General features: G+C 36.4%; 1 protein-coding gene across 4 annotated transcripts in view; it reads left to right on the forward strand.

Moving 5' to 3' along the window:
* Positions 1-4,009: 4,009 nt before the first annotated feature.
* adcyap1r1a (adenylate cyclase activating polypeptide 1a (pituitary) receptor type I) overlaps positions 4,010-22,792 on the forward strand; it is a 23,980-nt gene continuing 5,197 nt past the window's right edge. For 2 of the 4 annotated variants that reach the window (XM_017310114.1, XM_017310115.1), the window contains exons 1-11: positions 4,010-4,172; positions 8,567-8,660; positions 13,398-13,508; positions 13,626-13,726; positions 13,801-13,895; positions 15,363-15,495; positions 18,061-18,214; positions 18,340-18,400; positions 19,135-19,204; positions 19,425-19,516; positions 20,164-20,247. In XM_017310114.1, the coding sequence (XP_017165603.1) occupies positions 4,128-4,172; positions 8,567-8,660; positions 13,398-13,508; positions 13,626-13,726; positions 13,801-13,895; positions 15,363-15,495; positions 18,061-18,214; positions 18,340-18,400; positions 19,135-19,204; positions 19,425-19,516; positions 20,164-20,247 (1,040 nt within the window). In that variant the 5' untranslated portion in view covers positions 4,010-4,127. The remainder of the gene's footprint in view (positions 4,173-8,566; positions 8,661-13,397; positions 13,509-13,625; positions 13,727-13,800; positions 13,896-15,362; positions 15,496-18,060; positions 18,215-18,339; positions 18,401-19,134; positions 19,205-19,424; positions 19,517-20,163; positions 20,248-22,792) is intronic. The other 2 variants (XM_017310116.1, XM_017310117.1) reach the window with 1 other exon arrangement.

Here is a 22,792-nt window from a genome sequence, read left to right on the forward strand (position 1 = left end):
AGTGGGGAAAGGACACATAGTGAAATTCATCTGTTTGCATGAACTGCCTCTGAGAGAACATGTATGCATGTTCTGCTGTTTCAGTGATTGCCTACATGTTACGTGTGTTTGCWGCTGCTGCTGCTGGTCAGAATGCGTTTTACTTTCTGTGAATCGTGGTATTAACAGGAAGCTGTTGGGTTGTGTAAGGTGTTAAAAAAAACAAAAAAACAACAACAACAAAAAAAACAAGTGAGATGAGCTGGTTTAAAAATGTAACTCTTTACACACATTTTTTTAATTAGAAACTTACAAATCAACTGGACAGTTTGTCCAATGATTGAAAGGTGAATAATTTTTTTCAATATRTACACATTTAGATTCACAAGTAGAACATATTTACCTTGTGTTTACAATGCACAACTTTAAATTGTACTCCAACATTCTTTCATTGGGTTTTGGATTCACAGTTTGATGTCGAGCTTTGCCAGGCTGCTAAATGTTTAGCAGTTCTGTAACACAAGTGATGGCCCACTTARGCCCCACTTCAATTAAAATGCCACTCAAATTTTGTAAGATTTTTCCAATATTAATAATAATGAAAAATGAACTAAATTATAGGCCTGTTACTTTTATGTATATATCTTTAAATCTTTCAGCAAACAATCCTCCAGTACTAACTTCTGTCTATTTGAGGTGAACACAATTAAATCTCCAGGTAGGGGAAGCAGCCACTGATTTTCCAGACATTTAAAAAGATTTTGTGACATTAGTGTCAAAACTTTGACACATGAAATATTTGAATATCACAGCAATGAGCCAAATTAGTAGAACTCATCAAAAAGCCAGAGACTGATTCGGCTCTGAATGTTTATTGGCAGGTCAAAACGCAATAATCTGTTTTATTTCCTCTCTTAAATAACTGAATAAAAACTAAACGCTCCCATTGGTTTTGATGTCTAATCAACTCTTGCCCATGAATGAGGGTAAACTTGTGCGTCTTTCATTTTTTGTGAGATTCAGAATTGTTACTTCTATCAAAGAACATGCAGCAAAAACTTTCTCTTATGGTTTAGGATCTGCACCACAGACCTCAAAGAAAAACTGCAAAATAAGTCATCCAGGACCCGTCTTATTGATGCATCTTTAATGTTTACAGTCTAGAAGGAAACGTATATGACACATGTGCACATGTGGTAATCAGTATCCTTTCTTTTTTGGACACATAATTGGTAAAAAAAAAAAAAAGAAGAAGAAAACCTGGTGTCCTTTATGGTATAAATGCAAAATGCTATGTAAGAAGAGCCTAAAAACGAGCATCCACTTGATGTGTCTGTGTGTGCATGTGGTGAGTGTGTTCATGTGTGGATTCCTGAGCACCATGAGTCAGCTGTGACAGGGTCTGCTGCAAACTCAGTCGTTGTTTTTGTCATAAAAGAGCAACATTTGGAGGAAAGCACAATGTACATGTGTTTTTAGTACAAGTTCATTATGAATTAAGGATCTTCTGATTAAACAGTCACTATGTCATCCATTAATTATCAGAAACTAATGGAAAGATTCTCACGTCCAAGGGAATTTCAGGAAATGTCATGCTCAGTCAAAGTAGAATCGCATAACAGCATAAAACTAATGACAGGTATTTCTGTTCYACTTTTAAATCCACTGGTTTCTTTTCATAGCTTTGAGATTTAGTGTGATAAAAAAAAAAGCAAACAGTGTCTCTACTTTGAAAACAATTGTCACAATAAATGTAATCCATTTGTCTTGCCATGCTGGTGCATTATGTATGCTTAAGTGTAGCAATAGTTTTTATATGACACAGAGGATTCATTATTTTTTAAGATGGTCTGTAATAAATTATTAAAGAGAATATAAATAAACACAAGAGCAGGGCTCAAAAGAATTTAAAATCCAAAGATTAAATATTATAGATTGAAAAAATGTATCATGAAATACAATATTTTATATGAAACTTTAGAGGCGAGTTAAATAAATACACAAAAAGTTTACTTTTATCCATTTAGCAACAAAATGGATAATCATCATTCTGATGTCATATGACAGATCTGAATAAAAAAAACAAAAAACYGTTGCATTTAGGAACAATACGACATGTGCGCTTCCTAAAACCCAAACATTTCACACAAGATGCTGAACAATTTTATAATCCTTCACATCAGCTACAATCAACATGTTACTTCTGACTAGCAGAGGCTCAATGTTTAACAGAGAAGTATGGGCAAGAAAATGGGGTGAATTGATTTAAGTAGTGCAGGTTACATGTACAAATTAATCACCTTTACACCTTGAAAGCAACTAGATGTCTTTTATACCCTGAGATATTTAGAGGAAGTAACGATGACAATTGGGAATCGGAAAGCGAACGATATTTACACAAACTTAACATCAAAGATAATAAATGTTACCAATAAATATTTACATTAAYACAGTGTTTCTCAACCCTGGTCCTCACCACCCTCCTGTCCTGCATGTTTTAGGTATTTCCCTTCTGCCACACACCTGAATTGTATCTCTGGGAGATTAACAGGCTTCTGCAGTACTTGATGGTCATGCAATCGTTTGAATCAGCTGTTCTGGAATAGAGGCACATCTAAAACATGCAGAGCAAGGGGGGCGATGAGGACCATGGTTGAGAAATACTGCATTAATACAAATCATTACACTTCAACAAATCTAAGGAGAATCCAAAGAATGAGTTAAGTTAATCTACCTTTACCTTTTCCAGTTCTGTTGGTTCTGTTGGTTGATTTAAACCAAAAGAAGCTTAACAGGTTAAACCCAGATTGACATTTTTTTTTATTACAGAATGAATGTCTTAACACAACTGAAAAGCTGAAATAATGAAACATTTTGTCTGCAACTCAGTTATACATAACACAGCACCCATAATCACATTTTTTTGACTAGTGCAGCCCCTGGTCTCCATTACAATGCAAAAAAATACCTCAAAAAATAAATGTCAAATAAATAAATAATAAATAAAATAAAAAAAATTCTGCCATTCTTTTTTTTTTTTTCTTTTCTTTTTTCTTTTTGCTTYGTCACATTAGAACTCCAAATTTTAATGGATTGTATTTGGTTTTCWTTTGATAGATCAACACAAAATACCAAATAAATAAACTTTTATAGTTAATCTGAACACTTTGCCATCTTTTTGGCTGCTCCTTAACTACATTCGGTGTAACTAATACACTGGCTGTATCAACTAATATACCTTCAAAAGTTATAGAGCCTATCTGTGCATATTTTAATGTCAGTAGAAATACAAATCTCAAAAGCTGATGGGAAGATGAATGAATTTAAATGCATCACAGTCCTGAAAGAGACGACGATTTTTATATGCACAGCAAGGACTATAACGGAATAGCTCTGATCAATACATGTGTCAGAATGGCCCAGTCAAAGGAGAGACAGAAATAATCAAATTGAGAATCTTTGGGGAGACTTACAGAGACRTCCCTGAGGATCTAACTGAGGTTGAATTTTTGTAAATGAATGCCTGAATGTTCATAGTGCTCTGAGGACTCCAAAGTGCTTTACATTAATGCCAGTCATTCACACACTGATGGTGGCGAGCTACGTTGTAGCYGCAGCTGCCCTGAGGCTGACATACAATCAGTACCAACGGATCCTCTGATCGCCACCAGCAGGCAAACCAGGGGAAGTGTCTTGCCCATGAGCTCAACGACTGAGACAGGATGAGTGAAGATTTGAACTGGCAACCTAAGTTATAGGACACGGTCACAGTACAAATAATAATCTGTGAAAATGTTTGGTGTACAAAGCTTATAGACATCCAAAGCAKTATTCACAATGAAGGGCGGTTTGTCACATTATTGAGTAGAAGGGAGGATATATCTTCATGTTTCAGATTTGTTTTTCATTATCCGAAGGAAAAAAAAAACATGAATAAATCATTTTGCTGCATACATATTTGTTTAATTAACAATTTCATTGAGTAAATCTGTATATTGATGCTCCGTCTTCTCTTCTGTGCACATTCCAGAGTCCTTAATGTTGTTGTGACACCAAGGACCAGATTCCAGCGAATCCCTTCAAACACCAATCCACGTTTAAACCGATACTGTTGAGCACATTTGGACACACGCTCTTCACCRGGCACGATGAAAGGCTACCTGCTCACTGCGATTTTTTTGTTCCTGCACTTGGTGAGTCATTTGTCTGTATGTTCTGAATATGCGTGCAGGTTTGCAATCGTGTAAGATGTAAAATGAAATGTTTGCACACCTGCACCACCGGCATCCCATGTCTCAGGTCAATCTTTGTTTTCCTAAACATGCCTGTGCACATGTATAGTATATGTGCTGTGGTTGTAAAAAAAATAAAAAATACATGAAATGTCCCCACCGACAGCATCAGCATACGTTACAGTTCCAGGATCAGCTTCATGTTAAGCCRTATGCCCTCTTCTTAGAACAATAGCAGATGGCCTGGCTGACCGGAGAGCTGTGAATCCAACTGCTGTGACTCACAGTTATTAGCGCTCCCATTGCAATTAAAAAGGATGAAAGATGAGTGGGAGGAATCATATTAGGCGCCCTGATGCAGCGCAGCTGGACTTTAAAAGCTGCATCAGACAGATTCCCGCTTATTTTACCCGATTCTAAAAGGAAACCAAAATGCAACACCTAATTAACAAAGCAGTTTGATCTTTTCTCACCTTTAAATTGAATTAAAAATGCCATCTTAGATAAAARAWAAAAATAAAAACAAACCCTCATCCTAACGTACAAGGTCCTTACCATGTCCTTTAGCCATGCAGTAATGTGCTCGTTATTTGTATGGACTCTGGTCTTTACGGTGGATCCGATAGTCTGCCATGTCAAATGGGAATTTTATTATCTGTTCTGCACACTGCTGTGGGAGTCACAGAGCTATCCGGCCTCAGAAAATAGCCTTGGGGAGGGAAACAGTGTGTTCTGCAGTTGCAAGATGGAGGGCTTATCTGGACAGACATCTGTTTCAGAGAGGAGAAATGATTGAAAGTGGAGAATAAGAAGCACACATGAAAATTTGTCTCATTGATTTCGGATCCCTGCAGTATTGCCATGGTGACTGGTTAAGGTGGAATTTCAGGAGAATTTGCATAATGTTCTTCAGCGTCTCCATTTTTTTTGTCTTGTTCTGTGTTCTATCCATCAGCTGTTATGTTTTTCTGTTTCATCATTGTACTCGAAGTAAAACGCTTCTGTAATGATAGTGGATGAAAAATAAAAGCCTTTGTACAATTTGGAAATTACTCTACACAAATCTGATTTTTATTAAATGGTGGCTAAAAGAAAKCCWCTACAGCAAGAAAACATCGAACAATTTCTAATCCAATTCTACCTCAAGTCATATATAGCACACAGAGAAAATGTGGCCTTGTTACGTGCTTCGGGCACATTATGATTTTTGTCTGTCTTTTCTTTGTTTTCTTATAGGCTTTAGTTGAAGGACCTTTTGTTAATATATTTTGGAGTTTGGATAATTTCTTTTTGGTTATTTAATTACGTTAATTTGTGGCGCTGTTGGTCCGCCTATAAATAGACCATCTTCCCGCCTAAGCTCTGCCTTTCCACTTGCTTCCGCTCGCTCCACCACCAACGGGCGCTGTGCGCGCACATCCAGTCGCTGTGGGCCGCAGCTGACGCTTCCAGCCTGCCATGCGGTATTTCTGTTAGTCTTTGTTTGTTTGCTTTTTTCTTGTGATTTTGGCGTGGTGGGACCGGTTGTCCTGTTTTCGATCTTTCTTTTGTATTAGGATCTTTTTGCTTTAGTCCGGTACTAGTAGGGGCTTCGACGGCCCTGTATAGGGTTGGCCGCCTGCTGTACCGTTTTGTTCTGTTTGATCGGCTCACCAGGTCCAACTTTCTGTTAATACTTTTGGGGTTTTGTTTTTCTTCATTTTTTGGGACACAGGATCTGAGGGTCTTTAACTCCATTTTCTTCACAGAAAATCAAAAGAAGCTGAAGTAAGAAAACCAARGTGAAGAGAAATTAAGAATAAAATTTGTTGAACCCTCATCTTTTTGTCTCGTGTCCTCAAATATGTTGTGCCCTTGGTGGACGTAACAGGCCTTTAATTTCAAACTGGACACACTACACCTACAGTGAGACAATGATGCTGTGGGGATGCTTTCCTCTCACAGGGTCAGACTGGTTAARVTCCATACTGAAGGTTACTGAAGGAGATCTTTTAAACGATACAAAAGATTTAGGACAGTCAGGAGACCATGACCCTCAGCATAGAGCCAGGAAGTGTGGCTCTAACTTTAAATTAACAAYATATGAGAATGGCTCAGTCAAAACCCAGACGCAAATCTGTCAAAAGACATGAAATTGTTCAGACATCTTCCATCTAATCCAGCAGGTGAAAACTACATTCTCTGGATGTGGTTCTGGGAGAACAAAYGACAAAACGCTTCCTAAGGTTTTAGATCAATTAGTCTACACCTTTTAAATTTGGAGAAAATCTTGAAAGTCCTGAATCATTTTTCTTCCATTTCACAAATACTATTTACCTTGTGTTTGTAAAATGAAATACAAGCTATGTTTTAGTAAAGAAGGTTTAATGTAATGTTATTGGTCAAAACAGCAATAAAAAGGCTTAAACGATCTTTAATTACATTTGATATACAGCACAGATACACTCTAGGAGAGTTGATAAAATATTACTATAGCTAATATCAGTTTTCAGATTGAGAGGTTCAGAGACGCCATGTTACTAAAAGTCATATGCTGACTATTTTGTTTCATCTATCTAACACTTCTGAYGTTAACACTGTAACTTCCATTGGCTAAAATCTATTATAACAGCTGTTTTGTCTAATGTTTAAAATTAATGACATGAGAATTCCCAAAGAAACACTCTGATTTAGGAGCTACTGGCAAAGAACCRTCTTAAMTGATCAGAAYAAATTATTCAAAGCATAAAAGGARCTGGAACCAACTAAAGATCTGTTTTCAATAAGCAYAACCATATCTGCCGCTCTGTTTGCATAAATTAAGAATAACACATTCATCCTTTCATCTGACAGGTCTGTCTGAATTCATGCCAAACATATCTTAGTCATCTGCATCCAATTATTTCTCATGTGGGAAGCTTTGCCTTCAGTAYGCTGGTTATATGCTGCTTAGCAACATGGATGCTACGTGTGAGTTTGAAAGGCGCTCTTCCTCTCGAACGGTATGGGAGAAAATGTTTTATTGATCAATATGAAAAACAGGCGATGTTGACCCTCGCTGAGAAGAAAAGAAGCAGCAGCTGTGTTCCTCCGAATTTCTTTGTTGCKTGATTGGATGTGTTAACACCACAGATATGTCTCTGATGATGCTCATGTGATTCATACACGATGGAGCAGTTTTCAAATTCCAGCCACGTGCATCATGACGAAGAAAGAAGTGAATTCTTGGACATTTTCAGGCAGTTGACGTCCCAGTCTTAGCAGGGCAGCGAAGTGAATTGATATCAGAGGGCAGAGATGGAGTGATGAGTCAGCCGTGGCTCAGAGGGCTGGGATATATTACACCTATTATTTCACTGTGAGAGCGAAGGAGGGGCTGGGGGCGCAAATCAAAGATTGGCCTCAAGAGAGCAACAGGAAACGTTGAGTGAGAAGATGACAAGCAGCGACTGCAACTCTTCTGAGTAAATAGTTCATGTGTCTAGTTTCACTTTCCTTCGCTCTGCGAGTGSAATTTCTGCATTTTGCATTTTGTCCTCAAGTTGCACCAGGCCGGTAGAATGTCAGGACTTTCACAGTAAATATTTGTTGAGACCCAGCAACTTGTTTTCATTAGATTCATRAAAGATTTAAAGATTGTTTTGATTTTTTTTAAAATCACCAGCATAAGGGAATTAGTAATATCTCCAAACCTTCAWTGAGAAACAAATAATTTTGACCTTGATAAATATGACCGACATTTACAATTAGTGTCGCTACTCATTAGATATCTAAGTTAGATTTGTTGCAGGTCTCCAGCAACTTTCAATTTTACATGTGCAGCGTAAAAACTGAAAAAATATTTAAGACAACACCCAAATGATCATTCTCTTAATACTCTCAAAAATGTATTTATTTAGCATTTATAAGTATTTATCCAGCATGTTTGATTACTCTCAAGTACGGAGTTCCACAAAGTTATGTGCTTGGCCCTTTTTGTGTTTCATTTCGCGTCTCGCTTTATTGGGTGTCCTGGTGCTTTGACACCTTTTACAAGTTTAAAACCCCAGTGTATCTAAAACCTTTTCAATCCAGAATTATTCTTCTTAAAAAAAAAACGACAAGTAAAATAAAAATAAATTAAATCAGGGAAAACATTAAATATAGTTGTTTCACAATCRTGTTTTTCCTCGCCGGTTTTATCAGTTAAGCAATATTAGTAACAAATTGWGTCATTATTTATAATTTTTTTTCTCCTCCCAAGCATAATTTCAGCTTTTTTTTTCCAAATAAGTGTTAAACATGCTTTCTTTCATACGACATTAGCAGAATGTGATTTAATGGTTTCTGAAACCTGCTTTTGATGTGACACCAGTTTAATTCTTGTTTCTCTGCAGRTCACCTCAGAGTCTGGGCACTGCATAATAAAGCGTGAACATGAGAAATGCATGGAAATGATAGAAATGCACAACTCAGATGACATTGAATTTGGTAAGTAAGGGTATGAGTGTTTCTGCAGACTTCTATGTTCATAATTCAGCATTAGATTTGTYGCTTTTCCTGGTTTCCACTGCTGTGATTAAATTTTGTGCATCTTTGGAAACTCGGTGGACACTCAGAAGATCCGTTGATGAAAGTCGTGTGTCAGCCTCAGAGAATTAATGGAAAAAGCTATGCTTTTTTTCCACTTAGTGATTTGCCAAATTTCTGGGTTGTAAGGATCAGAAAGGAACATGTAGGGATGAGAGATGAAGCTTTATGTTCATTCTCGAAAAATCCCGTCTCAGTGAGGCTGCTAAATAGCACATCCTGTCCTCTGTTAGTCTACAAAAGAAAATGTTTGCCTGTGATGTCACGCTGAGCTGCTTTCAGATTTTTTCCAATGTCACCTTTTTTAGAAAACACAGGAATCTTGTTATGTGGTTCCTGGAAGCAATTATTTTCTTGGCTATGGATTGTGGTTTTCATTAGCGTTTGCTGCAGGTCTCCTGCTGCTAGAAATTTGTCCAGCAGACTGCAACTTCCTAACTGCGCCTGTGACTCACCTCTTTGCTGACAGCCACCGAGCCTCTCCTGCCCCGCACCTCACCCCCAAAAAGAAAACGATTCAGTGTGAGATAACAAGCTTAAACCTCAAACGAGTTGGAAGTTCAGCTTATTTATCAAATGGTGATTTAATGGTGAACTGTTGCTACATTGCACAAAGAGGTTCTGCATGTTAGTCAAAAACAGCAGAACTTTTTCTAACCTTACTATGGGCTTATTTGATACTGTTGTGGTCTGATGTGTTCRGTTTTCTGTAGCTCCTGGTGAAAATCAAACATCCTGTTGTTGTTTCCTCTGTAACAGAGGGTGTTTAGTTGGAGGGGGTTATATATAACTTTACGCTGTCAGTGCACAGAGTCACGTGTTGGCCCTCTTTGACCCTTTAACTGATCCCTGTCTYCTCTTGTCCTTTTGAAGACGCCATTCTGCTCTTTCTGCTGACAGCAAATCGTTGGTGGGGAAATAAAAGTGACTGCTTTGCAGAATTTCTGCTTGCAGGCTTGAAAAAAGCATGAAAAAAAGAAATAGGGTAAAAAAGGGGAAGCAGGGTAAAAATAAATAAATTTTTATTAAACTGATGTTTCTGGATTGTTCAGGTCTTTTGATAGTTCCACATTTACATTGACTACCATGTTGGTTTTGGACATTTAGGRTGTATTTGATCCAATYTTGTAATTATTAGGCAAAATGTAGCTTYGCTGTTTAAGTATCTGGAGCGCTGGTTTCATTTTATGTGCAATTTCTCACACGTTACATATTTTAAAAATGATGGACAAACAAAAAACATATAAAATGAATAAAATAATACAAATGGATGACGGAATTACAAAATAATTTTTAAGGAGAAGAANGTTTTCTGTAGCTCCTGGTGAAAATCAAACATCCTGTTGTTGTTTCCTCTGTAACAGAGGGTGTTTAGTTGGAGGGGGTTATATATAACTTTACGCTGTCAGTGCACAGAGTCACGTGTTGGCCCTCTTTGACCCTTTAACTGATCCCTGTCTYCTCTTGTCCTTTTGAAGACGCCATTCTGCTCTTTCTGCTGACAGCAAATCGTTGGTGGGGAAATAAAAGTGACTGCTTTGCAGAATTTCTGCTTGCAGGCTTGAAAAAAGCATGAAAAAAAGAAATAGGGTAAAAAAGGGGAAGCAGGGTAAAAATAAATAAATTTTTATTAAACTGATGTTTCTGGATTGTTCAGGTCTTTTGATAGTTCCACATTTACATTGACTACCATGTTGGTTTTGGACATTTAGGRTGTATTTGATCCAATYTTGTAATTATTAGGCAAAATGTAGCTTYGCTGTTTAAGTATCTGGAGCGCTGGTTTCATTTTATGTGCAATTTCTCACACGTTACATATTTTAAAAATGATGGACAAACAAAAAACATATAAAATGAATAAAATAATACAAATGGATGACGGAATTACAAAATAATTTTTAAGGAGAAGAAAATCTAATATTTTCACCATAAAATGTTGATACCTCAGTAGGTAGTAATCAGTAGCAGCACGTTAAAATAGGATACAGTGTTCAAGTCTTGTAAAAATGCTCAAAGTATTTTATTTTTTTTTCTCCAAAACATCATTTAAGTAAATGTAACAGTGAATGTTTCCAGTTTCTACCCACCTCTGCTGCTCAGCRAAGATTCAGGATGCTTGTAGGATATTGTGTAAGATGGCCAGCGATGCAGACAAAGTCTTTTATTAAGCCTTACCTCTGTGGCTCAGTGCGGCTCATTTGGCTCCGATTTGCCCTTTAAAAGGTAATTGGCTCCGTGTCCGGCTCAGCAGACAGAACCAAAACAGATTAGGGAGGCAAGCGGAGAAGCGAAAGGTCTGCAAACACATCCCCACACACACGTATGTGAAGAGACATATGCACACTAAGATGCRGCCACACYACAAAATACATTCCAAACACAAACAACACAGACTGGGAACCTGTCCGCACCCAGAAAACTGCTGCAGCAGAAATAATGAGGCAAAGCGATAGAGAYGGAGCAGGTGGAGAGCAAAGACCACAAAAATGGTGACGTACAAAAATAGATGGAAGCAGGTGAGGGATGATCGTCATGGGAAGTATAAAGAGTAAAATATTAGTTTAAAACTGCAATAAAGTAGCTTCAGACAAATGTCGAATATAAAGACCTGCACACTTTTTATTTGTTAGATGTTCTCTTCACAGTAGGAAGGATTTGACATAAGTTAGATTAGTTTATTTTCAGAGCAGTTGTGAATTTATGTGACAAAAAATATTTCCTTAAAAAACAAGATATACAAATGTTTTTCTCTACTTTTGCAGCTCACAGTATAACAAAACAGAAAAATCTGAATTTGTAAAAAAAAAAAAAAATAAATAATAAATTGAAAACATCAACTTACAACTAAGCTTTTCGTGGAATTTATTGAATTACATGGACGTGATTTTCAAGGGAACAGTTAGTCAAGCAGAAGCAGCGTGAATAGTGAAAATTTTGCTTTCAGTCACGGRAAGTTACATTTCTTTTGCTTTCAGTAAAAYCCTGTTTGGTAGAGCGGCTTTCTGTTTTTCTGGGAGGATGAAGTACTGCTGTGGAACATTTTTTACTTCAATTAAGTGACAACTTATTTCTAAGAAGTCAAAATTTTCTTTGTCACTTTTTACTTAAATGTGCAAGAGAAACCTTGAAGTCCTATAATACATCCAGAACTAAAGTTACCTAAAACAGATAAACTAATGTAATTAATAAATAATCAAATTTGCAGATCTGCATCTTCTTTTTTATTTTCAGTTTTAATGAAAAAATAATGATAAAACTCCTGCATTGAATTTGACTAAGAGCAAAACAAGTTCTCTAATTGTACCCAATACCAGACATATCTTTGGAAGTCACTTTCAGCATTAAAAAAAAAAAAAATATATATATATATATATATATATATATGTGCAAATAAAATATACTTTTTTTGCTATATCAAGTTGCAATCCGAAGTCACTTCAGCAGATCATTTAAAGTTGAATTTCTTGGGTTAAATGTTTTCCTATGTAGTGTGTTGTCAATAAGAAATTGAACTGTAAACAAGCAATTATTGAATTTGTGTGACTATTTACCAAAAATTAAAATTAAAATAATTTTTAAAAAATCACAGTGCAACTTTAAATTATGATTTTGATCCTTGTGTTTCTTCTGCTTTCTCACTGCAACKTATTTGGTGATAAAAACACAACACTTGCAACATGAAGTGTCAGAGTAGGGCTTGATGGTTTTTCTTTGGCTGTTGTGATCATTTCTACCTGACAGATTGCACACGAACTGCCTCAGATAAACAGCCACAACCACTTTTTCTGCCATTCACCTCATTGGAGAAGTGACAGTTTCTTGCTATTATGGATAGCTTTTCTGAAAAGCAATGACAGTGATGGCAGCAGCAGCTTTTGGAAAAAATTCAGAGATTTTCAACTTAAAAGCACGGCTAGAGCCAACACTTAAAAAATGTGATTCTGTGGTTTACTCTAGAAAAACACTGAATGCATTTTATTTTCTGCACAGCCGCATGCCTTATGTACAGTTACGTTATCATTCATGGTTTTAGTTTTAGATTTGTCATATTTTTCTTGACGCGTTTGTTCTTGTTGTCCGATTAGTCACCTAATTTTCCATGGAATTTGCTACATTTTCTGCTTGTATTGTTACAGATTAAACGGTTGATGAAAAAATATATTAATATGAAAAAAATGAATAAGACTGTAGTGTGGTATCTTTGTGCAAAAGACTTGATAGTTTTATTTCACTTTATTTTAAAACACTGGATTCTGCATTTTAGCTGCTTTTTTGAGATTCGTTTGCTGCGAACAGACATGGAAAAACTCAAGAAATTATAATAAATTCGGCTACTGGGAGAGCCARCCTAAGGTGGGAGTGAGATAAGGTTTTCACTCTGCCATGAGGCCAACATTGCAAAAAACCCCAAAAAAGAAACCTATAATGTCCAAAACAAACATTATTAAAAGGTTTCCACTTCTGCTACCACAATTGGTCTCTCCAAGTCGYACTTCCTGGCTGAATTCACTGTCTTTAAAAAATAATCTGTCACTGCTTTTAACTACTCTACCACAATTCGTCTTTATGAATCAAATGCATCTTGTTTATCATAAAACTGAYATATAAGTTACTCAGTATGTTCTTATAACATTTCAGTGTGTCCTTGGATGTGGGACAACTTGACCTGCTGGCAGGCTGCCGATGTCGGTGAGGTCGTAACGGTCAAATGTCCTGAGTTCTTTCAYGACTTCATGACACCTGAAGAAGGTGAGTCACCTTCTCTGCTAGGTCGTTCCATTTAATGCTTTTTGAATGTCAGAATAAGTTTTCCCTRTTGGTTTCTTTAAGGCGTTAAACTTTATACATATTTTTTTACATTTTCAGAAATTGGGAAGGTCAATCGAAACTGTACAGAGGATGGCTGGTCTGAGCCTTATCCTCACTATGTGGACATCTGCCTTCTTGACGACAACACGACAAAACCTGTATGACTTTCTCCTCTTGTTTCAATATACATATTTTTCCTACATGGACACTGACTYTTGTTCTCCATCATTAGGATTATTTTGCATCGGTTAAAGCCCTGTATACAGTCGGGTACAGCACCTCACTGGTCTCTTTAACCACAGCCATGGTCATTCTCTGCARATTCAGGTGAGTTCGAAACTAAAATAGGAATAGTTGAACGTGAAAATAGAAWCAGAAAAAGTCTGTTTTTGATTCTATTCAGCAAGCAGCTGCTGCAGCTACAGTAAAYTTAAAATCAAGCTCTGCAGGGACCACGTTCCAAAAGACTTGTTTGATCCCAGTGGAAGTCCCTAAATAAACTAATTAAAAGGCTTCAGCTGCGTAGTTTGAATTAGCAGTGTTTGTTCTTGTCTATTGTAAAAGAACAAAATATGTTTCAGCTGTCACTGAGGAGTTACATATTGTGTTTACTTCTCAAGTATAGTAAGCTATAGCCCATACTTGTACAGATATTCTCATTAGTAAATATTTATTTTTCATATCTCAAGATAAGTGGGTGCTTATTGGAACTTTGTTCTTACTATAACAACAATTTAGCCTCTGATTACGAGTGTGTTGTTTATACTAAAAATGACTGTCCTTTTCTAATAGCTAAAATCGATTGTATTTATAGTTAAAATAACAATTTCCCTAATGAACCAGTGTTTCTAGATGCTACAGCTATGCCTACATTAAGTTTTAAAAAACTAGTGGAAACTTGCAAAAAAATAAAAAAGATTTTTGTGCAATCATAAGGATTTGATTCTTACAACTTCCATAAAGATTTTTCTGTTGATCACAGAGAGGGCCTTACAAGCAAGGATTTTTTTTACACCTTGGATTTCAAAATTCAGAATATCTGACRCTTTACTGGTTATCGAGATACTACTCATCACTACTTGTAATGATKCATTGYAAGATGATATGCATGRTATGGCACTCATGAGGAGAAGTAGARATTTGGGAAAAGCTAGTAATCCTCATTCAATATTTCATAAGTTGAAAATGGTTCACAAATAGAATGTGTTAATGTTGAWTAATAACTTTTCCAAACACAATTTCTAARGTGGCCAAAGTCATGGAAATGCTTMTTTTTACGTGTTTTCACAAACTTTGTTTAAAACCTYTTCGATCTTAAATTAACGATGATCAGATTMTTTAGTTTTAGAGGATGCTCCAAAAGGTCTGCAGAAAGTCTGCAGCAAAGGTTTTTCTYCTGCTTCCTAAATTTAGCTCTTTGACTTCAATGTTTAAAATKATCATTATTATGATTRATTTMATTATTCTTTCAGTTGCACRCTAAACAGCTCTCCCAGAACAGCTAKGGGTGCCAATACAAACTCTCCCTCTCATGGTGAATGTTATTGTAAATCATTCCTTAATCACACAGTGTTTGTCTCACCCTACCCAACACTCCTGCACCCCAAACAGACTTTACTGAACATATAGGTAGGTAACCTGTCGGGAGCTTGTTGTAAACAAGCTCGATTCATTTCAAACTRATGTTGATTTGGACAATTTTGACTCGCAGTTTTAAACATTGCCCTGATTGTTTGAGGTTAAAGATGTGACTCATTCCTCTGTGCACACTCTCACTCTCTCCCATTTCTGCAGGAAGCTGCACTGCACCAGAAACTTCATCCACATGAACCTGTTTGTGTCCTTCATCCTGAGAGCCATCTCTGTCTTCATCAAGGACGGCGTGCTGTACCCTAAGGAAGACAGCGAACACTGCTTCATGCACACAGTCAGTTATCACTGATGATTATCATATATCCTGTGTTTGCTTATAGAAACAAGATTGTGTGTGAGTTTCAGCATATCTCCCCTTGTAAAGCCCATTTGTACAACAAATAATACGTTCTCCAAAGCCCGTAAGAAGTGCTGTTTTGGGGTCAGGGTTTAGATTTAGGGCTAAAGTGTGAATTAAATTTACACTAGGTTTACTGGTAGGCATGTACTTGTAATGGTTAGGTTTAGGGTTAGAGTGAGGGACAGGGCTGGACCACTGAAATGAATGAAAGTCAATGCAAATTCCTTGTGAAAATAAAAAGACACAACATGAGTGTGTGTGTTTTCCACCTGAGGAAAAGAAAACAACTTTGCTTGTTCAGCTGTTAATAAAAAAACATTTTCAAATTGCAAAGTTAATCAATTTATTTATACCAATCAGAAGCAGRTAATTGTGCAATTGGACTTCTATTGTTTACATAGTCCCGGTACATTTACATGTACAAAGTTTTGATGAGGATGTTAAATAATTTGTCAAAGTGCATTTATGCTTTTTACGTGAGAATCATTTATCCTTCAGCTTTTCTGGCTTTTTTCGTTTCACATCTTGAGAGAACTTCAACTGGGTACAAGCTTGTGTTTTTGTACAGTAAAATATTAAACCTCTATGATTACGAATGCAAAACAAACTCCAAGCCTTCCCCTAGAAACAATTCATTGCCCGCTTTGGTAAGCTGGCATGACAAATAAACCTAATTATATAGGCTAATGGCTTTGAAAAGGCCTGCTGAAATATTCTACAGCAGGCCCATTACCATCTGAAAGGCTACCATGGTCTTGTTTTTAAATTTACTCCTTTACCTCTGTTGCCATAGTRATTGCAAGGTCATCATCATGGAGGGACTCTGAATTAGATCACTTCTGTAATTGTCTGACCMGACTCTAAATGTGGACACTATTCATTAACATGGTGTCACTACATTACACTTCACCTGACATTGAGGTGAGTCATTCCTGTGGGTAGTTTGAATATCCACTTCAATCAGTTCATGCAGCATTTTCATATGAATTAGTGATARTTACTGACCACTGCTGCCTGTACTGACCACATCTGTTTATACAGTGATTAGCAAGAATCCAGACGTTACTTATTTTAGAAGTTGCAGTCTACATGGATAAAGATGATTAAAAGCCAAATAAGAACCAAAATGTCCCAAATCACTCTATTTATTCATTTCGCTGTTTACCTTCTGCTGCACTTCCTGTTCCTGTTTGGAGAAAATGTGTTGCTATAAATATCTAACTGCTAAATGTAAAGTTGAATCACAACTTTAGAGAATATTATGAAACATGTTGCATCATGAAAACCAAGGAAAACAGATAAGTCAGAGACAACATTATCTAGAACTTCAAAGCAGAGTTGGATCATAAAATAAATTTCTGTTAAATGACACGCTGGGAACGGTACATTTAAATTTACAATGCTCAAGTCAAGTTTGTTTGCACATTTCGCCAACAAAGCAGTTTAATCTACTATACGTGACAAAAACATRACAMCATAAAATAAAACAAAAAACAAACATTTGCCGTGGCAAAATAAAGATAATAAAAATGTTGCAATCCAGAATAGAATTAATTTGTGTTCACTTATTATTAGTCAAAAGCATCTCTAACAAATTAGTTTTAGCCTTGATTCAAAGGAACTGTGTTTCAGCAGCCCTGTAGTTTTCTGAAAGTTTGTCACAGATTAGAGATGCATTAGGGCAGCACAGTGGCGCAGTTGGTAGAGCTGTTGCCTTGCAGCAAGAAGGTTCTGGGTTCGATTCCCGGCCCCGGTCTTTCTGCATGGAGTTTGCATGTTCTCCCTGTGTATGCGTGGGTTTTCTCCGGTTTCCTCCCACGGTCCAAAAACATGACTGTCAGGGTAATTGGCCTCTCCAAATTGCCCCTAGGTGTGWGTGTGTGKGTGCATGGTTGTTTGTCCTGTGTGTCTCTGTGTTGCCCTGCGACAGACTGGCGACCYGTCCAGGGTGACCCCGCCTCTCGCCTGGAACGTTAGCTGGAGATGGGCACCAGCAACCCCMCAACTCCACTGAGGGACAAGGGTGTAAGAAGATGGATGGATAGAGATGCATTAAAACTGAATCCCGATTCTCTATGTTTGGTTCTGATTCTGCAAATGCAGAGCAGACTTGAACCAGAAGACCTGAGTGGTCTGTATGGTTGATACAGTAACAGGTCTTTAATTTAATTTGGGTCTAAGTCATTTAGTAATTTATAGAATAACAAAAGCATCTTAAAGTCAATTCTCAAGGCTCTGTAAGACACATAAGATTTCCCTGTGTCATGATTGAGCATTGGTCTGAAACAGTACATTTTTGTACTCAGTTATGTAAGGATATGAGCAGTCAACTTTTGAGCATTTTTTCTTTCAAATATCTGACATTTTTGTCACATATTACTGCAGATTATAATTCAAAGGGTTTAAGCAGTGAGTCCAGATAAAGATGAGATTTCTCTGAAGATCAAAATCTCAGCATCCTGCTGCTCCAACATCCTGCCGCTGTGTTTCCTCATGCAGGTGGCGTGTAAAGCAGTGATGATATTTTTCCATTACTGCGTCATGTCCAACTATTTCTGGCTTTTCATCGAGGGTCTGTATCTCTTTACTCTGCTGGTCGAGACCTTCTTCCCTGAGAGACGCTATTTCTACTGGTACACCATTGTCGGGTGGGGTATGTAACAATTTCTGATTGGTTTAATTGTTTTATTGTTTTAACTGCCAAGCATATCTGCAGCTGGTGTAATTGGTGTAATTTGTGTTCTCCGTGCTTTATCTATGTATGTTTATGGATAATAGGAACTCCAACTATATGTGTGACTGTCTGGGCCGTTCTGAGGCTTCATTTCCATGACACAGGGTATGTAGCAACATTTTATTCCAACCAGTGTCATATGTTTGTATATAAGAACGTGTATTTTGCTAGCTTTGTTTTATTTTAGAGTTGGATACTCTTATTGCGAGTGCTATAATCGCCTGGGGTGCCATTCTTTCAGAGAGTAGCACAAACACAGAGAAAAAAGATAGTATCAGATGTGCCCAGAATAAGTTTGCTATTGCTTATTTTTATGCCCAGTCAATGGGGCGTTGGCACCTCCTGTGTAATGCTCAATGKAGKCAATATTGGAAAATATGATCAAACAAAATTGGAGGCTGAATATGCAAAGGTTGATAACTGAGTTTTAGCTTCAGATGCAGTACTAAATTAAAGGGTTAACTTTTTCTTCCTAAGAAAATCTAGGATGTTTATTGTTATTGCTAGCTTGATGGATTAAGTTTTCAGTGCTTTATTTCACACCAGAAACCCATAGAATAAGAGAAGCATTAGAAGAGCGAAAACAATAATTATAAATGAACTGAAATACTCTGTAGATTCTTTAAAACATAGCTTATTGTAACATTCACAAAAGCGTGGCTTTCRTGTAATAGGTCAACAGGTATTGTATCTATTCAGGGTAAATATACACTGGTAGTTATAGGCTCAGTTCTATTCCGAGRCAATAGAAATATAATCTGAAATCTTTGAATGGTGATAGAAAGTTTCATTTGCCATCATGGAAAGTTTTCCAAAASCGTGTTGGTCGTCACCGACAGATGCTGGGAAACGAATGAGCACACTGCCCTCTGGTGGGTGATTAAAGGACCAGTTGTGGCTTCAATAATGGTGAGTTCATAGTATTTTCCTGATAAGTAAAAACAATATGTATATTTTTACTCCATGTTGCATAAATTTCAATTTTTAAATAAAACAAACAGTCTTTTACCAGCAGTTTGATGCCTGGCTTAGTAAAGGGTGGCTGAAAATAGCTAGAAATGGACAACTATTTAAAATTAAAAATAGCTTTTTTGTGCTGCCTGCAAAGTTCTTTTGTTTTATTTGGCAGATCAATTTTGTTCTCTTCATTGGGATCATCATCATCTTGGTGCAAAAACTCCAGTCCCCTGATATCGGAGGAAATGAGTCCAGCATTTATCTGTAAGTTGCATCACAAATTTTAGTCAGAGACTGAAATATGTGCTTAGAGTAGTCAACTCTGCGAGAAGTTATTTTGTATTAAAATTTGACTATGATGGGTTTATTACTAACTCATGTAGGGTAATGAAATATTATATACATTAGCACTCTTAGTTCTGACAATCAAGTATAAACTGGTAGTTTATAATGTTTTGTGCCATCTTGTAATACGGCATATCTATCTATATATATATATATATGGTCATAAATTTMATTATTGTGCTAAGTATATTTTATATGCCTGGGGATAATCTTACTGGAAAAGCAAAACCACAATCAGTGCTAAGAAGAATAAATACTAAGCAGTTTTAAGCAAGTCAAGTATTAAAGGTATCTTATAACCTGTTGTGTCCACCTTTCTTTTATACTCACATGTACAACCTGTTGCCAGGAAGCYTGAGCATCTTTGTGGAGTTGTAGYTTAGTCAGACATCACTCCTGGTCAGGTCCCACAGGACTGTCTTTTAAAGCCCTGCAGATAATGCCATTTTCATCTGCTGCTTGGGTCCAGGCGTGCGTGACAAACTGAAGACGTGTGAGCGTGTGCGAGACTGCGTCCCTAAAGACATTGTTTTTGTTGTATTGTGTGTTGTCTTTGTGCTGTATAGCAGCTGTGCTCAGAAATGCTTCAGTGAGCCCACACAGGCTGTTCAGCATTCGTGCAGGATGTCAGAGTTATCCACCATCACACTGTAAGTGTGTATGTGTATGTGTGTGACTGCTTTTTGTGGATTGCATGTATGTGTGCGTGCGTATGTGTGCGCGTATTTGTGTTTTACCCCAGGGGTTCCAAATAATTTGATTTGAAAAACTTGAATAACAAACACAGAAATGGGGTGGGGGAACTGAGTTAACTTAATTGAGAATGCAAAGTGTAAATAAACATATTTTTTGTTTTCTTTACTTTTGGGTTTGGATTTCATTTTCTTTTGTATCTCAAGAGTTCCTTGTACATTTTGATTGCAGGAGGAAAATACCTTTGCTTTCTTGCTCAGATTTGGATAACTAGGTTGCAGCGAAGGGTTTGCAGTTTTAATAAAAACTATTGGAACTGAAAAAAAATCGGCTTTATTTTAGGCTGACCAGCAAACCTTAACACAGTCATCAGTGGGACCTAAAGTAAGTAGGTAAAACTACTTTAGATAGTATTGGGAAAGATATCAGATTATTTTTCAGATTAAGGTTATAGTACTATCATGCTTCAAATTCAAGTCCCCAAGATTGAAGAGAATTAACCCTCAGAAAATAAAACATATAATATGTTTTGCTRCTTTTCATTCAAGCAAATTGTTGTGCTGYGAAATATATGAATTTCCCTCTGAGATTAAGAAAGTATATTCATTACACCACCAAATCTATGCTACATGTACACAAAACCAAAGACTCAATTGAACAGTTTACAGTAATTTCTCATTTTTGCCATGAGAGGTCACTCGTAGTGATTCTTTAAGGAGCTGCTCCTTACAAAAGCAAAATGATTTTTTTTTTTGTTTTAAAGATTTTTTAGCTTAAATTTTTTGCTCGTTAAAAATTGAATGGGGAGCCATTTTCTGTGATATGTATTAAGAGCAAAATATTGATTGAAAACTATAATCTTAAAGCAAAGTTGTTTTTTTATTGATATATGTTGTAGACCAATCCAATGTAGMGTTTAACATTGAATCAGTGAGATTAGATGGAGACGATCTATAAACATCAATATTCAATTCTCATTGCACACTCTCAAAGAGCGTTTTGGTCTGGACTTTGACTGGGCYATTTTACCACATGCTWATCCTTTGACCTAAACCATTGTAACTCTGAAAGTAGGTTTAGGGTTCTTGTACTAATAGGAAGGAAACCTTTACCCCAGTCTTAGGTATTTTACAGCTTCAAGCAAGATATCTTCCAGGGTCTCCCTGTATTGAGCTCCATCCATCTTTCCACAYACTTTGACCTGCTTCCTTTACTGAAGAAAAGCAAAGCARCWGTATGACACTGCCACCACCACGTTTCATTGTGGGAATGGTGTRTCAAGGATTATGTTTGGTGTGAAACTATCAATTTCAGATCAAACTATAAAATAAGTTTGATTTATTTTCAAGCAATAGTTTTTATTGCTTGAAAACTATTTGAGTAAATCCCTTAGAGTCAACAAGTAGCATATAAAATTTTCTTTACTTTCCAAATGTAACTTTCTTTTCTTGTGAGCCAAAAAAAAAAAAAAAAAAAAAAAAAAAATTCTGATTCTCAACATTCTGGTATTGTAAATTGCAAAAAAAAAAAAAAAAACTTTTCATGTTGATCAACAAGTTTGGTTTTCCGTCACTTCCAAAAGGTGCAAAAGGCCAGAAATGGCATTTTATGTGAAATGTCATTTGTTGATTCTGAAGAGCTTAGGTTTATAAAAATATATCTAGCAATACTGAAACTAACAGCTAGTTATTTGAACAGATTCCTAGTACGGTGTTGGTTTTACACTCCTTGTTTGCTCCAAAATTGGAGTGAATAATTACCAAAGTACCAGTTTAGTTTTTCTTATCTCTTCTAAATCTCAGCAAGAAAATTAATCCAACTAATAGTTTATGTATTTATTTTTTGGGGAGGTCATAAGACAAACTGAAATTACTTTTGCACAGCTGCACCTTCATTCATTCTGTGTGTAGTCTGTTATTATTTTTTCTTTTAGTTGTGTGAGGTGTTTTTTTTTTTTTTTGTATTTTTATATTTCCATCAGCCATCGGTGTGTGTGTTGCTGGGTTTCTGATGCATACCACAGAGATAAAGACCAAATAATTTATTTAACCAACCTGATTTACAACAGTAAAACAACCCTRTATTCTTGTTGTCAACAAACGTGTCGTCTTTTCTGACACTSAGTTAAATTATTTTTAGGAAGATGATTTAAATTGTAAGTAATTTAAGGGTATTTAASTAAGMGTAATTAGTGCTTTGTTGAACAATATTTATAAGTTCTTATTAGAGAATGACAAGGAWTGATGGGTCACKGATCTTTACCTTACAKTTAGAGGTTTATACATGCCTTTCATGGGATTTGTTGACAATAAGAAAACATTATCATTAGGATAATCTGAAATAAAACGGTAATTCAGAGCAATAATTTTGAAAGTAATTTTGATAGTAAGATTTCATCTTCAATTTGAATTCCTGGCTTTAATTTGTGGCATGTCACATCAGTAGTACATCATGTTGCATCAGCAGTACAACTTCTGCGTCTCACTTGAGTCTAAGCAAAAT

Source organism: Poecilia reticulata, linkage group LG17, assembly GCF_000633615.1.
Source record: "Poecilia reticulata strain Guanapo linkage group LG17, Guppy_female_1.0+MT, whole genome shotgun sequence".
NCBI lineage: Eukaryota > Metazoa > Chordata > Actinopteri > Cyprinodontiformes > Poeciliidae > Poecilia > Poecilia reticulata.